The sequence below is a fragment of the Amphiprion ocellaris genome, chromosome 23 (genome assembly GCF_022539595.1).
Source record: "Amphiprion ocellaris isolate individual 3 ecotype Okinawa chromosome 23, ASM2253959v1, whole genome shotgun sequence".
In the NCBI taxonomy this organism is placed as follows: Eukaryota; Metazoa; Chordata; class Actinopteri; family Pomacentridae; genus Amphiprion; species Amphiprion ocellaris.
The window spans coordinates 21,245,541-21,263,280 of NC_072788.1; the positions used below are offsets into that span (position 1 = coordinate 21,245,541).

Sequence of the window (17,740 nt, forward strand, 5' to 3'; positions counted from 1 at the left end):
TTTAGTGGGATTTATTCATGTCATATATTTAACGTATTTTTATCCCATTCTAGCTTATTTCTGCATCATATTCATGTAAAGTCTGTTTGCAAAGCTCTATCAAAGAGAGTAAATCTATTTAAATTCACATAGATGCTACTTTTAATGATGTAATATCACATAAAAATTCATAAGTCATACAGCCAAACTACAAAAAACAACAGCTTAGTTCCTTCTCTTTATCTCTATTGTTGTACAGAAACAATATTTGATCATTGACTGTTTGCACCTTCAATTATTTATTCATTTAAACTTATTAACTGACTTGAAACTGTATATATGTGTATAAAATCTTTGATCACAAAAGCAGTAAAATCTAAATTAAATCCAGTTTGATTTAAAAACTTCTTGCCAATATTGGAATTTCTACATGCACAGTTCAAAAATAGGACATTTGAGTGCTAAAAAAAGAGAAGCTAACCTGGAAACTGGAATAATATGACAACATAAAATAAATAAATGTGTGTATTTGTACTCACGGGTACTCCATCGTTTCCTTGAAATCCGGGAACTCCCATTGGCCCCTGTGGAAGTACATGATCCATTCCGTTAAGTTATAGTTGTGTTAATTTACAATCATCTTAAACAGGATGCTGGTGGTGGAAATACGTCAGTGAGACAGTAATTATCCACGTTTCTGCTTTATAAGAAGCCTTCATGGTCTGTGTCACCCACTTTGTCTCCTTTGGGCCCAGACGGTCCTTTCACTCCGATGTGGCCTTTCTCTCCTTTGGGCCCCGAAGGCCCCGGACCCCCACGTGGCCCCTCAGGTCCACTCTGACCGACCTCACCGAGAGGTCCAGGACGACCCTGAACAATACAGACTGAGTGCATTAGCAGGAATACATTAGATTAACTCAGAATGATGTTATTTCTGACTCCCACAGATGGACTCAAGTCTGTGAAGAAAATGTTCCAACAGCACAAAATCACAAATTTGTCTCAATGTGTTTTGTAAAAAGTAAAATCACACATCCTGTGTTCCTCACTGGATGTGGTCAATGAAAAACTACCTCCACCAATAAAAGTTTCATGAGAAAAAAAAGGGAACAATCCTCAGAATGTGTTAGATTTGAAAAAAGTGCAAAATATTGACACAAAAGTCAGAACATTTTATGCCTTTTAAACCGAAAGTGACTGCATTTGCATCATCTTGATCTAAAAAAAACATTAGAGCTTTGAAACAGGCTCAGAGAAGTTAGAATAAATCTGTATTTTGCTGTCGTTAGCATTTACAGGAAGCCTGCAAACATTTAATTTATGGTTTAGAACAGATACAAGGTGTTTAAGCTTCTGTAGGGATACATAAACACAGAACTTGATGCCATATATTAGAAATATAGATTCAAATACATTATATTTCAGTGTATTTCAGGATTCTTAACTTTTGTTTTCTTACTTCTGATACTTTCTGGCAGGTTGCAGATGTATTTATGATTTATAACCCTTTTGTTTTTCATTTTTAAGTCCTTCACTCACAACATAGGAGTTTATAGGTTTATTGTTTTATATGTGCATTTCCAGTTTTGTTCTTTAAAGCACTTTAATTTATACTTATTTATATATATATATATATATATATATATATATATATATATATATATATATATATATATATATATATATATATATATATATATATATATATATTCTATTACCATTATTATTATTATTATTATTATTATTATTATTATTATTATTATTATTATTATTATTATTATTAATAATAATAATTATTATTATTTATTAATAATAATAATAATAATAATAATAATAATAATAATAATAATAATAATAATAATAGCAATAATACTTTAGGCGGTCCAAGCAGATTATTAATGTTAATAACTCCTAATAATAAAATATTGTATATATTGTGTTGTCTTGGTTTATTTATATTATCTTCTAGTCTTGCTTTAGAATCTAGAGCCAAATCCAAAGAGTAAAACTTAATTGCGACTTTTAGAATTATTTATATCATAAAATACCCCAAAAAGTTTGATGAAAACATTAAAAACCAAATCCACAGTTTATTCCTGCCCGAGTAGCATTTGATTAAAACAACCTTCTTTATGGTGAAGCTAATTTTTTGTCAAGTAGGAACCAATTATTCATTATTAAATAATATTTTTTATGATATTTTTACCCATAAAAGTATTAAAGTGTACTTCATCACATTGCAGAATTAAAGAAACATGCATTAAGTGGCTTTTTTGCAACAACTGCAATCATTATTGTGCCGTCAACTGAAAGCCTCCCTGCTGAAGATTCAGTTGTTCAGCCTTTGGCAAGTGTCATTAGCTTGATCTGGAGTCTGTGCGGAGTTTTCGTTTCTGCATCATTCTTTCCATCCCCTCATCCATTATACACCGTCATCTAACTGAAAGGGGAGTTTTGGAGGTGAGGAAACGAGTCATTTTGTCTTTGTGTTTGGATTTGACGAGTGTGGTTACACGAGGCGAGAACAAGTTGGGACGGAAAACCCAGCTGTGTTTTCCCCTTTTTCCCCTGTCTCTCATACAAGTAGGGATGTTAGCATGTGAGTGTGGGCCTCATAATCCCAGATCTCAGAGGGATGGCTTTATGTGGGCATGTGGTGGCATGACGGGCACACCGCTGCTGCTGCCGCCGTGGATCAGTCTGGAAATTCACTTTTTTGAAGTCAAATGCACGGTAATAGTGTTAAAAGTAACACATTTGGTGATATTTATGAGAAGGTTTTGCCGCAAAAGCTTCAATTCACTTTGCAAATGTGCTTTCAGATGAGTCTGCATTGCCCCAAATCAGCCACAAGATAGCAGCATAAAAACAAGGTTGCTGCATTAGAGGCTGAAGGAATCCCTCTCAACACATTCACAGGACACTTTGGTCTGCTGACAGGCTGCCATTAGCTCATATTTCAGTCAGTATAACAGGGTAAGGAGAGAGGAGACGAACGGAGAGAGGGACAGATGTTTGTGTTCGGGTCAAAGGAAAGTCCGAGGATTTGATTTCAGAGTTATGAAGTGACTCAGACATTCTGAAATCTGCTTTATTAGTGGCATTATTACTCCGCCAAGGAACTGACGATCACGATTGTGATCCTACTACAAGTCGAACGCTGTGCACTAAGCGGGACTTAGCCGTAGGAAATGATACAAGGAACAATTGATTAAATTGTGGGGTTGTTTCCAAGTCCCATCAATTCCCGCCACCCACTTCAAATTTAGGAGACGTGCTTCGGTATCTGTACATAATGTACACATGCAACACACACCTGTGCTCAGCACAAGGACATTTTTTTGTGGGTACATCTATATTAAATTGTCACATTTTATCATGCTGTGATTTCTGTCACCAATTTTTTCAAGATTTCATCACGTCCAAAATGATACAATGACTGAGTCGCCTTGGTGCAGTACTGCACTCTCTGGGTGCTTTTCTTGTTTCTATTGCCTCTGTAAAATGCCAACATGCAGTTAGATTCAAATATATTTCACTGACATGCAAACAGAAAAATTGGATTAAAAATTAGGGCAATATGATGACATTTGTAATCACCGACGCATGAAATATGAGCTCGTAAATTCATTAACATCAACATCACAGAGTGGTAAAGTTTACTTGTAAACTACAGCTGCAGATGTCCATTTACAAGACATTTAAAGACACATTTACAGAGCTGACATGCCTGTACATACTTGCACGTTTACACACCTTCTACATTCTTACGCTGAATTCATAGAAAAATTACAGCAGCCTCATTTAGCAACATCACAAGCTGAAAATTACCTCTATCCAAACAGCAGAAATGTACACACACCAGCACAGCAGTCGCACACCCTTAATTATACACAATCCTCACACATCCCTCTATTATTTCCATGCACACACGCACTCAGACACACAAATAGAAAAAGGAAGGTAATTTTCTCCACCACACCTGGTCCTCTTCACAGATACCTGCTCTGCCTGCAGACACAAAACCATTTTCACCCGACCAGATCTGAGCTAAATGACAAATAGGAGGTCAGATCCAGGACCAGGTAGGAGCAACCTGCAGCATCTGTTCTCGCCCGCAGGCAGAACCAGACGGGTGGAGTTTATAGCATCCGGACAATTTAGATAAAGACTTACAATCACGAAAAATACACGGTGCCAACTCTTAAATTCCATCTCATGACTGTTTAAAGTTTATGTTTTATCCTATGTGGAAAACCACAGCTGTGGAAGTGATCATAAAATGGATCATCTAGGCTTCGTGTACTTGCCTAATATGTAATGTAAGAGGTTCCTAAACAATAAAAACAATCGAACCAATAAAAACAATGTATGTGAGGAATGAAATCAGTCATGGATTCCCCCTCTTGGAGACACAACAAAATGACTCATGCACTGGGTGGGAGCATCGCGTTCACCAGCTGCTGATAACTTTGGAATTTAGAAAACAAATGACAGCTTAAGACTTTGATATTTTGGAAAATACACTAGCTGAGAGTTATCCGAGAAGACTGATGCCACACAAACACTTCTGCATAGTCAATATGAACCTACAGCAGCTGGTTAGTTTAGCGTCACACATAAACTCCCAGAAAACTGTCTTGTGTCGTTTTTAATCTGCGTTTTTTTTGTAAATATTCAGCAGTTATGACATAATGCATTAATTACTGATCCTTGGAGGTGAATTTTATTGCTTTTAGACAATGCCAGCCTTCAGGGATTCCGTTAGGATTATTGTTAATCAGGGTTTTGTTTAATTTTGGGGTTTCGTAGTTAGTCTTCCCGTCCCTTAGAGGGGATCTTGTTCTGTCCGCCTTTGGCCGGGTTTTGTATAGTTCCGGTTTCCTGTTGTAGTTTGTACAGTTAGTTCCGGGTTTAGTTCCAGTTTCCTGTTGTAATTCTGTATTACATTCTGTATTTTGTAAATAAAAGCATTCTAAAACTCTTTTGCCTATGATCTCTATTTCCTGCACCTGAGCCTCAACAACAAAACAAAACAACAAAACAAAAAAAAAACAAGTCATAGTTTGCATTATTCATTTTAGCTCTTTGGCTTTTGAGAGTTTGCATAAAAAATCCTAATATCAGCGGAATAAAGAAACAGTACAGATACAAATACTTCATAATTACAGCAAAAATAAAAATGCATTCTGATGAATGACTCTTTATGCCATCATCACATTTATTCTGTTGCACCAATGAAACTATGATCCTTTTTTTGGACAAATTTGATCTTGCTTCCAAACTTTTGGCCTGTAGTGTAGTTGTTGTTGGATGCTGTTCATGCACAAGTTCTAAATTCTCCAGAAACTCTGTCCTAAGTCTTTAACAATCTGTGTTCGATATGAGGCGTGAAGTCTGCAGCTGACCTACATGCGCTTATAGCTGCATGAAAAAGAACCACATCTGCTGCTATATGAGTACATTTAACAAACAAACCAAAACTTCTTCAATCAGCTGACAGTCCAGCTTAACTTTAACACCACTGGCTACATTCACACATCTGGCCTTAGCTTCGAAAGTGAAGCTCCAGCACGCTGCAGCTCTTCATCCAGCCCATGTGGCCTCGGGGCAGCAGCTGGCTGTAATGACAGGGCTGTGCCAGGTAAAGGCAGCCTGCCGGAGCTGTCTGGCCCACAGTTCACACACACCTGGTTTCACCCACAGAAAATATGCAGGGGTCCCACAAGGAGACACTTTCTCTCACGCCTCGCCTTCCCTCCGTCTCTTCCCCGTCACTCATCCCTCTGAGCTACTTCCACCCTCGGTTTTCCTCAGATTTCTCAGCAAAAGCACCCTCAGCCTATGAATACCTAAACTATCTTCCAACAACTCGCTCTCGGAGTTTATTTCCCCAGTAGGTCGAGGGGTTGCGCTGCCTAAAGGCTCCTTCTAGTATCTACTCTGCAGGTCACAGGTCACTTTCAAAGCCTCAGCCGGGTATTTCTGTCTGTCTGGTGTTAAATAAAAGGTGAGAGGTGAAGGGTCGGTTCAGGTGAAGATGGTCTCAGTGTCCGGGATGCTCTGAACAAAGCTTCTGCTGTTCCTGCAGGGCTCTAATCACCACTAACCCTGGATGCACTGATACAAAGAGGCTTCTCACAGCTGGTGGAGAGTTAACGCATGCAAGACGTGGCTGCTAAAATCACAGAATCTCCTGAGGAAGGGAGCCGAATTTCTGAGGGTTTATACCACCTCTGTTTATTCCCTAACATGGCATGGAATTACAATGCAGAAGGAAAGAAGATCACAGACAGAGGAGATAAAAGGGAGGACATGAAAGGGAGCATACGGGGGGGAAATGCAGAAAACCAATAAAGACCAAATAAGAGCACAGTTAAATGACATCCAGACAGTCCGACTCGTCTCAGACGATAAAGCTGCTCTGAAACTGGCCACTAGGTGGGGATCTTCCACTCAGGATGTCCATCTACTTTTGTACTCTGCATACAAGCCTTCTATGTAATGGGACTCACAAAGGAAGTCAGACACCAAGGAAGCCTTTCAATAAGTTTAAGTAAAATGCTTTATATTGCAACATTTTGATATTGAAAAAGATTCCACACATTTGTCACTTCATGAGCGGGGACATATTGACATGAAATACTAAAAAATCCTCCATAAAGTGACCTATATATGCAGTGTTATGTGAAGAAATGACTGAATATTTTCACTGTTTCTTTAAGTCTGCACCAATTATCTAATCCCACTAGAGCAGAAAACTTCAAAAACAGATACATGGCTCTGAGGTGTTCTAAAGTTCTAGAGCTAACATGTTCAACTAGTATTAATTTGGATTGGACTTTAATTATCGCAAATATTTGGCATTAAAAATAGGCTTTAAAGTTTTTGAGAATGCCAGTTATATTAAATATCTCTTACTAATACAGCTGGACACATGTGGTCCATATCTGGTTTTCACAAATTATACAAACGCTCTGCTTTGTTTTTCTTACAAATGCACTCTTAAAAATTACTTTTGGGTTAAAAAAGGCTTGCTAATCATCAATTAGTCCTTCAAAACACAATGTACCATTAGAACATAGGAGTGATGGCTGCTAGAGAAGGGCCTCTGTACCCCTATGTAGATATTCCATTAAAATCATGTCTAGACTGGATTTCTGATTCATTTAATGCTATCTTCAATGAAAAAACTGCTTTTCTTTCAAAAATAAAGACATTTCTAAGTGACCCCAAACGTTTGAACGATAGTGTAAGTTTTAAGGAAAATTAAGTTGTTCCAAAAAGTATTTCCATGTTATTTAAAAGGATGTTTTAAGTACAAAGCGATTAATTACTACAAATGCATAAATAAGTTTTTATGTTGGCAATTAGGTGGAAGGGACTAGTTATCAAGCTACTTTCATTGTTACCTCAACTTAAACTTTGCTAATGTTGAAATTTGAGTTTAAATTATGCATATGCACCAGTATTTTGATATCAACTCATACCATCACAATAATGTTTGCAACCTAAATGGTAAATCAATAAACCGGAGGTTTTATCTTGGTGGGAATGAGTCACTTGAGTTACTTTTCAGGGACAAATCTGATCCCAGATCGTGTATCTCTCTGCCACCGTCTCGACACCATCTCATCAGCCTCGCCAGTTGGCATCCCTCTACTGTTTTCATGCCAGAACGTCGGGTCTCCAGCCGGCTCTTCCAGACCTTCCATCCTCATCACCTTCCAGCAGACTGGTCAGTTTGTAGGCCCAAATCCCCTCCAGCACAAAGGGCACAATGGAGCCTATTCTGGGCTGCTAAGCTCTCTGGACTTACTGCTCCCATCGGGCCTACCTCACTTCCTGACGGAGTAGAGTGCTTGGACAGACAGATTCTAGCCGCCATGTGTGTGAAAACTGGTGTGTGTGTGTGTCGGTGTCGTCCGCAAACATGCGCACACAAACGCAATCACACACCCTCTGGCCCTCTGAAGGTTTATCGGGCCTCATTGTTCCGCGGGCCGGGTGTGCTAGCGGGAAGATTTTAGCTGTCACACCGCATGCTCACATGGCGGCGATGATGGGTGCAGCATGGAGGGAGGGGTCTGCCAACGCTGGGTCTCCGGGGGCAAGTTTAATCGGCAGGGCGGTCCGATAACCCAATTACAGTTGGAGCCAAATGCACACATGAATCGGCAGAACCTCAAATGGACTACAAAAGACTACAAAATGTGCTCAGAGACTTTTGATGCTGCTAAGGATGAAACACTAACCAAAAAGTTCAGCAGCTCCCACACCATCTGTCCACCGGGAAGTGAAAGAGGGAAATCCTCTCTAGATGGGAATGTTTAGGCTGTGTCGACTTTCCCCCCCCCCCTTAGATCCCCATCACCGATCCAACTGCAAACCCAAACACCTTTGTTTATCTGAGACATGTTTGTCCTGCTCAGGATAAGTGATGATAGAGCATCCAAAGGCAGGGCGGGCAGAGAGAGCTCAGAGATGCTTCCTTATCTCAACATACGGGTATTTATGATGGGCTGCATGTTTTTCTCAGATACAGAACAATAACAACATCAAACTTCAACAGGTTCAGCTCTGTGGATGTGATTACACCTGTAATTCATTCAGTTTAATGTTTCATTTAATTTCGCTGTTTATGCTCACATTCTGCAAGACTATGCAAGAATTTTGTGACTTTAATTTCAATTTTGTTTTATTTTGTCAAGTTAGATTTTCCTTCTGGCGATCAAATTGAAAGTTGTGTCTCCTTAAACCAGTCAAACTCTACATTTATTTATCTTTCTTTTTCCTGATGTCAGGTATTTTCCTGAAAATCCAACCTTGCTGACATAAACTGAATTTACTGAATAAACGGCACACTTTGAATAAACTATTCCAAACATATAAACATTTTCAGTTAATCTTAACTCATCCTGGGTGGCTCGCTGTTTGGACTCTTCAAGTTTAATTTCCTTTAGGGGAGACTGTGCAGATGTTTATACAGCATCGAGTACATGATGCTTGTGTCTGTTGGTGAAAGCAGATGGAGGGAAATGTGAAACCAACACTTTATAGCTCCGGATCTATGCAAGGTTTACAGTTAATTCTTTTAAATTAATACTTTGGCATCAACATAAAGTCTGAACATATGCAGATGATGTGTTGTTGTTGCTCCACCCTTTACTCAAGTGCAAGTACATAAAGCAATAAAACCATTTATGCATTGTTTGTTCCAAAAAGATAAGCGGATGCCAACAATGTAATCAAACCTTATGTTAGGTTCGTACAGATTGTCTCTGGAGTTTGCAGGTGGTTGATACACACTGACTCTTAGCTCGAACAAACAGACATTTGAAAATGGGATAGTGGCGTATCATGGTGTGTATTAGCTCACTAATACTAATATGTATTTTCTTTCCTGATTGACCCTCTAATTGCTTTCTGAGTTAACTGATTGACTGTTTACTCTAGAACATGTCTGCAAATAGTGAAACTCAACAAGCCACTTAATTGGTTGTTGTCCTTTAAATATCGACTGCTAGTCAACCTTCATTAGGTTCTGGAAAAAAATGAAAATATTTCCAAATTCAGGGCATCCTGGTAACATATCACCAGTTGAGTTCCAGCCTTCAATTTCTATCATACCGCTCTCTCCTATTTATTGTCAAGCTGTCATTAAATTCAACAGAATTCTCACTGATACTTTCATAAGAAGAAAAACGCTACATCGATAGTCTTGGAGGGTTAATCCATTATTTTGAGGAGGAACAGAAGAAACACCCCCCTGCATTTTCACAACTTGAATTTGCTCAAGCTAATGGAGACTGCTTTAACCCATTTAAGATTTACTGAACTTTTACACGGCACTGACTACAAACTAACTAAAATCATGTCAAGGAAAATGTAAGTCTAGCTGCCTTTTGTTAAACCTAAAGGCCAAAAAGTTGACTGTAAACTTTTTAAACAGTTTGTGTATCACAGTTCAAAAATTGCAGCTAACTTGTCTGTGTTTTATTCCTGCAGTCCTTATGCTGGATCACTAGTTGATATATTTTCAGGAATCATATAAATATCTGTGGCTGGTACTTTATTTGCACTGTATTTTTTTTACACAGTACTTTTTATACTTCTCTTTTTACATATACTACTTTCTTTTAGAATTTCTCAGATTCAAATTCTATATATATTCTTGGCTTTTGTTGCTGAGTACTTGGCAAAAAATACTTTTTGTTTCTGATTCTGGTCTGTTCCCAGTTTGTTCTTATCCTTTCAGTATAAATTAAGCAGCTTAAAATGATTTACAATGCTGCATATATGAGTGTTGTGTGTAAATTTATGATTGATCTACAATTTTGAAATTTTGGTTTCCTGCAACCGATTAAGTCGGTACACCAAGGTATTCTTTGGTTGATTACAGCCACAGTTAATTCATTTATCTAAGCCAAAACTCTCAGAAAGGAAATCAGTCCATTGGTTCTGGACTGCACCAGATCCACATAGTGGTCGAGGTGCACTGTTCTTTCCTTTCCTCCCCAGACTGGATGTTTTTCCGGCCTCGCTGCTCCCTCAGACACATTCCCAGCCCTCCTCTGCTCCTCCAACTCATCTGGTTGTGCTGATGGCTGCCATTAAACAAACAACCTGTTCTCTCTTTTCATCCAGGTGCTTTCCCCTTCAATAAAAACCCCATTAGTGGTCAGCGGGCCGCGCTGTCCCACGGTGATGATGTCATAAAGCCATAGTGTTTTCTCAGCTGTCAGACAGGAAGAGGAGGCTGAAATCTAACTATCAGACTTCCTATGTCGGCATTTTTTAACTGATCTTTTTGTTATTTGAATGCATCTCTTAAAGTAAAACTAATAAAAATCAGCTTCGTTCTCCTTGAATGAATCAAACTGTCTCACATAAGGTGCTCAGGATGGGTTGTTAAGGCAGCTCTAAATGTAATATACAACATTTTTATTGACCCGGCTTAAGAAACTTTAACTAAATGTCGTGGCTAAAGCAACGCTACACTCCCACGTGTCCACCCTAGAAATTACCCCGAGGCGATGACAACTGCTGAGTGTGAACAGCAGATATAATTGGCATGTATAGCTCATTTAAACCTTTAAGACCTCTAAAACCAGTGCACAGATGTGACTGCGGCAATGTAGATAAAGATGTTTGGTAACGGCTCAAAAATCAATTACTACGCTCAGTTATGAGTCGTTTGGGAGATTATATGGAGAGAAATGGAAGATGAAAGGAGAGAAAAGTTGTGTTTAAATCTGTATAAATGTAATTAGTGACGCTCCAGCATCTCTGAGCAATAACACAACGTGGATCAAAGCGGTCCTTTGTTGGGGAACCCAGAATCATCCGTTACACCAGATATCATCTCTGTTTTGAGTGTCATGCTACATGCTACAGTGTGTTTTGGGGACGAACCATCAAGGGCGGAGTCTTGGCATCAGATAAAGGATGAAAAAAGAGGGTGAGTTCAGGGATAGAGGTGAAAGAAGCATCCCATATAGAGCAAAAACAGCATCGGGGCAATGGGAAAAAAAGAAAAAACTAACTGTTCCTGTTCTATTATTAAGAACCATACAGAGCATAAGGCGTAAGACAATAGCTGTGTCAGGAATATGAAGCAAAGTGGTTTCCATTTGCTAGAAGAAGAGGAAACAAACTCAATTTTGGCCATATATGATAGAAAAGTGTGCAAAATTCTTCAAGAATTGTCCTAAATTGGTAAAGTTGCTTGTATCAGTTGGTGTTTGATTCTGTGTGAATATAAACACAATGAAAGAAAAGGCAACAGCTGACCAGTGATGTGAGTTATGTTCAATACAACAAAACTTATTTGGAAAAGGTGTTTCCAGCTCAGATTTTGTACACTAACTCTGTCGGAATAGATGGTTTCCAGTAATGTTTTCTCATGTAATACTTCAAAATAAATGCAAAACATGGCTAACATCTGTGTAGTTTCTCCTCACAAAGCTATCACTGAGAAATGATCGTGTTTGACTGACTGTATTAATGACTGGCAGTGGTGACCCAAAATAACACAAATTAAAAGTGCAATGTGGAGGATTTAGTGGCAATTTATCCCATTTTAAGCTTTTCACATCATTGTATGCCATTTAAAGAACATGCAAGTCAGTTATTGACATGCAACAACATGCAAAATGGAAAAAAAATGATGTGTTCGTCAAACGCCTTTCCACGATATCATGCTTGTATGGGGGAGAGCAACATTCACGTGGTTGTTAACTATGAATTCATTCTCCAGACAGTTAAAGTTCTAATGTAACATCTGGAGGCATCTGAGGGAGAAGGTTTGGACCTGAAATCTGATGAGATGTCATAGCTTGTTGATTACAGGTTTTTTTGCTGCCATGTGCACCAGATTGGAAGCGTGACTGTTTTGACACAAAGTAGGAGATCTAGGAATGGTCGCGGATGGTGCTTGACATATTTACACTATGGGAATATTACAGGCCATGCAGGACTGCTGGGAGTATCACTGCACAAAGAGGACACATTCACAGGGATGACAGCCAAAGAAATGTTGCATTACTAAAGCTGTGATAATCAGAACCAAACAGCCTCCAGGTTTCTGTGTTAATATCACTCTGTCACAACTCCATCTGTCTGGTTTACAAACATCATTTAGGCCTGTAAACAGCCCAGACAGGCAAGAATGTGAAGGATGACGAAGGAAAATAGCAAGTAAATACTTCAGATTCGATCCCAGAGGTCCTCGATGTTCCCTCAACCTCATGCCTCCTTGTTTATGAGAGGAAAGAAGATGTTTTCCAGTCTGCACGACAAAAGAGCCGAGGTGTGTATGTGTGTGAAGACGAGCTCCGTCCAGCTGTGTTTAGTTAGTCGGGATGAGATTCCTGCAGAGTTTGATAATACCCCCCTAATGTGCATATTTTCTGTATCAGTGTGTGCGACTGCATCGGCAGCGTGGGATTCTTCCCGTATCTCCTCTCTGCTCCTTCAACACAACAGTCCTGAGACAGAAAACACAGCGGAGGCCCCTCGACTCCCATGTGATACCATCTGACGCCCACCCAACCTGCAGGTGAACGCTTCAGATCAGAGGCAGCAGACATGACATCTTCACATGTTCACTTTTCATTGCGCTTATTTTTTACTCTAAACTTAAAAACCACACACAGACAAACGTAATTCTCGAGTATTTCTGTCTGCTTCGAAGGTGATGAGCATCCACATGTTCAACGGCTGAGTTTAAGCAGGGCAGCAAAAAGCACAAATGTCATAAATGGCGGTTTGCATTTGTGTTTGCTACTTGTGTGGAAATGTCACAAACAACTGCGCTGTCGCGATCAATTCCAATCACAAGAGGCTGTAAAATGAGTAATGATCGGGTTTGTGCATTCCTGCACGTGTTGGCCCTGGTGGAAGTGCGCTGAGAGATTCTGATGTTAGATCACCCAGATGTCTAATTCCTGCTCTGTGCAGTGAGAATAACCTACAGAGACCTCACCTCCAGCACTTTTCCACTTCATTTAGTTTTATTCTCTAGTCAGACTCTTTTAATTGAGCTGTGTGATTGAAAAATGCCACTTTAATGAACAAAAATTGAGCAAAAGTTTGACTTTTCAGTAGTTTTCGGTTAGATATCAGAGCTAATTTAACCCTTGTGTTGTCTTGGGGTCAAAAATGACCCGGCCATTATGTTTAGCAGCACAGAAAAACCCCTAACTAACGTTTTTCAACTTGAAATTCGATGACTTCTCCTAAAGTGATCCCAACAGTCACAACACACACAATGAGAAATTGAGACTATGTGTGTTACTGATTGAGCTCAGAAAAACATCAGCTTTCATAATTCATTTAAAGCTACTTTCTGTACATTTCTGGTACTTTCTTAGGATTTACAAGTACTATCTCTTGCTAAACAAATAGTATTTACACCTATGCAGTATCTTTAGCAACAGTAATAGTGATATTAAACCTCTATTTTAGTAAAGAAAACAGTTATAACGTGTGTGATGTGATAAAAACGAGTGATGTCCACTGATTAAATACAGTCTTTCTGCTCTCTGAAGAGGGAAAAAACCCAGACATTCACAAAGTGTGTGATGCATGGCAGGTTGTTTCTTCATGCAAAATAGATTTTGGGTTGAAATTTCAATGAAGCTGCTTTATTTTTAAAAGCTCAGTGGAGGAGGGTCATTTTTGACCCATAGGACAAGGGGAGTGTACAGGACGTTAAGAACACACAAGGGTTAAAATGAACTTGACACTACAACAGTTTAATTCTCTGCTTCTTGGTTTTGTTTTGTACACGGCATGAGTTTGTTAACAGCTCTGGCAAATACAAGCGGTTTTCTTTAAACTGCTCGCATTGTTTCATTTCAATAAATGTCTCAGCAAAGATTAAAGAAAAGCAGATTTGTTACTTCAGAATTTCTCCTCCTTCTTCTCATATTAATGATGTTTGGAGCTCTCTGATTTATCTCCTAAAATCAGATGTAAAGTTGTTCAAACATGCAACAGCTACAACAGAAACAAGCTGCCGACACATTGATGCTTCACTATTAATAATAGAAGAACGTCACGCATGTTGAAATATCAGTCTTTTGTTTTAATACTTCAGCTAGATTTTTCACATGCTTTTGCTGAGTAGGATTTGTCACGCAGAACTTTTACTGAAGTAAAGGATCTGAATACTTCTGCTGATGTCAAACTGGTTAATTTAAGTCCCTGCAGGAGCCACGTGAGGGCAGTAGAGGGCGCTACAAGCTGAGAGCAGATGGACACCAGAAGACCTGCTTTAAATGTGACTTGTACATGTTCTACAGGTGGAATAAAAATAGCAAAACTAACCGCAGGTGCAGAAGCTGAGGGAGGAGGAGGCAGAGATGAAGGTTAAGAGAGTCTGGAAATAACTTGCAGTGTATATTAACACACACTTGGTCCTGTCTGTCTCTAAGTCTGTGATCCTGGCGCCCCTGACCCTCTGGTCCACTCTGGCCTTTGTGTGTCTGACCTCTCCTGGACTAAATGCTGTGAGTGTGAGGTGTGTGAGTGTGTGTGTGTGTGTGTGTTTGTGTGTGTGTGTGTGTGTGTGTGGATGGAGAGAGTTCAAAGTTATCGCTGCGACTCAAACTGAAAGGCTTTTGTTTGTCAAGACATTTTTTGGACAATGGGAGGCAAAAAGGCGGCCCTTACCCCCATTTTACTAGTGTGTGTGTGTGTGTGTGTGTGTTGAGATGAAGTCAAAACAAAGCCCACCACCATTTTTAAACTGGTTGGAGTTCCTGCATCAAAAGGAGGGAGGAAGGCCTGATAAAATGCCATACAGGGGCCCAGGAGAGTTTGGATGACAGGCCTCTGCTGATAAGACTGTCCTGTACATGAGTCTAGTCTGTACGTGCTTCAACATACATGTCAGACACACACTGGCGCAAGTGGCCACACGTGTGACTAAAATGCACACGTCAGGGACAAACTCCCGCTCAGCGAAACGCACACAGGCTTCATAATCACAAACACAACACATTAGAGAACGCATGAAGAGAGAGAGAGAGAGAGAGAGAGAGAGAGAGAGGTTGGAGATATATTGGAAGATAAGGAAATGCAGAAGAGACAGACAAAGATCAATGTCATCAGTCATGCTTGTCTCAGGGTCGTTCTGCTGCCAGCACTGATTATCTGTGTGCAATCTAAGCCTCTATGTGTGCGATGGTGTGTGTTTGACTAAATATTTATGGTCTACCACTTGACTGTACGTCTCACTAGTTTTTGGGATTACATTAAAGACCTATTTCAAGATATTTCTCTAGAAAGTCAGTGGCGTTGCACATTAAATAAATGCATACAATAACATAATGCGGCTTTTTGACTGCAGGAGCTTGCCGGTTGGTTCAGGGTGAAATTAACTTTTCTGCATGTTTTGGCTGGGTCCTGAAGAAGAAACTACATTAGCACAGATACACTTCAGGGACAATATGTGTACGTTTCAACATTAAATTTGCCGTATATTGTGAGAGTAACAAATACTCTGGTTCAAAAGTTTGGGGTCACCCAGACAATTTCATGTTTTCCATGAAAACTCCCACTTTTATTCATGTGCTAACATAACTGCACAAGGGTTTTCTAATCATCAATGAGCCTTTCAACACCATTAGCTAACACAATGTAGCATTAGAACACAGGAGTGATGGTTGCTGGAAATGTTCCTCTGTACCCCTATGGAGATATTCCATTAAAAATCAGCTGTTACTGTATTTCTGATTAATTTAATGTTATCTTCATTGGAAAAATCAGCTTTTCTTTCAAAAATAAGGACATTTTTAAGTGACCCCAAACTTTTGAACGGTAGTGTACGTCTAGTATCTACTACTTGTTTTAGCTGTGGCGATCTCTGAGTTCACGTCACAGTGTAAATTGTTGGAATATACACCATAATAGAAACAAAAAAAGCCTGATTACAGGGTGTTCCTTTGCACACCCTTTACCCACAGGTTCCTGCAGTGGAAAGCCGCCTATAGAAAGAGGTAATTGTTATTGCTGTTAGACGTCCAATGCATACTTTCTGCGAGGAGTAACTATACTCCTCACAGCATGAATAGGGTCGAAATCCACAGTTGAACTTATGTAAAGCTTAGTTGAGGCTATTATTAGTCTGAGTCAAATCAATTTTCCAAAGTTACTCATATTTGCTAGATTGTGAGGAAGCCATAATGGAGGGATACCAAGATCTCAACTAGACTTGAGGTCATTGTTGTTTGTCAGAAAACGATGGAACAAGTTGCTACCCCAACTAAGGGCTCCAGGTTTTTCTGAGTCTTGTTTACTAATTAGCATAAACTGATGCAGATGGATTTTGTATCTTCATTTTCTTGAGCCTAAGAAGCATAAAAAGGCATAGATTTCAGTTAGATAAGGCTACACAAACTCACTGCCTTTCTGAGGTGGTTAAATCTCACTTTCTCCCTAAAGGCAGACTCTAAACCAGGACAAATCATTGAGCTCTTGAGCTTTGGGCAGTGACCAAAACAACAAAACTGTGGATTTAAGTGGGCTGAGATGAGTTTAGCCAGTAGGTTGGCTGGTGAGTAGAGCTCCTCGACATCAAGGGGAAGCAGCAGAGGTGGTCTGGACGTCTGATCAAGAGGCTACTGAGAACACACTAGACGGATTATACTGTATATCTCATCTGGACTGGGGAGGATGTAGGGAAAAGGAGGGCCTGGACTACCTGGATTACAGGAAAATGCAGCCTGATATGAGCTTTGATCATCCTTTAGCTTTAGGAGATCTTGCTAGAGCTGGTTTGAGGTGCTTTTAGGAAAAAATTGGAATCAAAAGTCATCTTTTACCTCATTTTTACTTATTTGAGTTCCCAATCCTCCAGTGAACGCCTTGTTATGTAGAAGAAAAAGCACATTCTGAAGTTGAACACACTCTGGTTTACCTGCCATTAAACTTTCCTCATTTGTTTCTCCCGTCTTCATTTCTTTTTCCCTCTCCTGTCTTTCTTTTTGCTCCAATGTGATTATAACAAACAATTAAACTGTCTATATCTTGTCTTCTTTCATCCTCTATAGGATGACGTCTCTCTCTTTAGGACTAAATTCTCCAGCTGTCTCCGTTTTCTCATTCCTCCGCTACGTTTTAACGCAGGGATTAAACAGGAACAATTTGGTCAATGTCTTCTTATCTTCCTCCTCTACTCTTGTCTGGTTTGACATAAAAGGAATGCTGTCAACCTCTCTCTCTTTTTTTCTCCCTATGCAACTGTTTCTTTTGC

At 39.4% G+C, this 17,740-nt stretch overlaps 1 protein-coding gene across 3 annotated transcripts in view; it reads right to left on the bottom strand.

Moving 5' to 3' along the window:
• Window positions 1-17,740, bottom strand: part of col4a6 (collagen, type IV, alpha 6) — a 145,952-nt gene that overhangs the window by 38,424 nt on the left and 89,788 nt on the right. For all 3 annotated transcript variants that reach the window (XM_035952917.2, XM_035952916.2, XM_023280498.3), the window contains exons 5-6: window positions 715-849; window positions 519-563 (exon numbers count right to left, since the gene is read on the bottom strand). In XM_035952917.2, coding sequence (XP_035808810.2) covers window positions 519-563; window positions 715-849 — 180 coding nt within the window. The remainder of the gene's footprint in view (window positions 1-518; window positions 564-714; window positions 850-17,740) is intronic.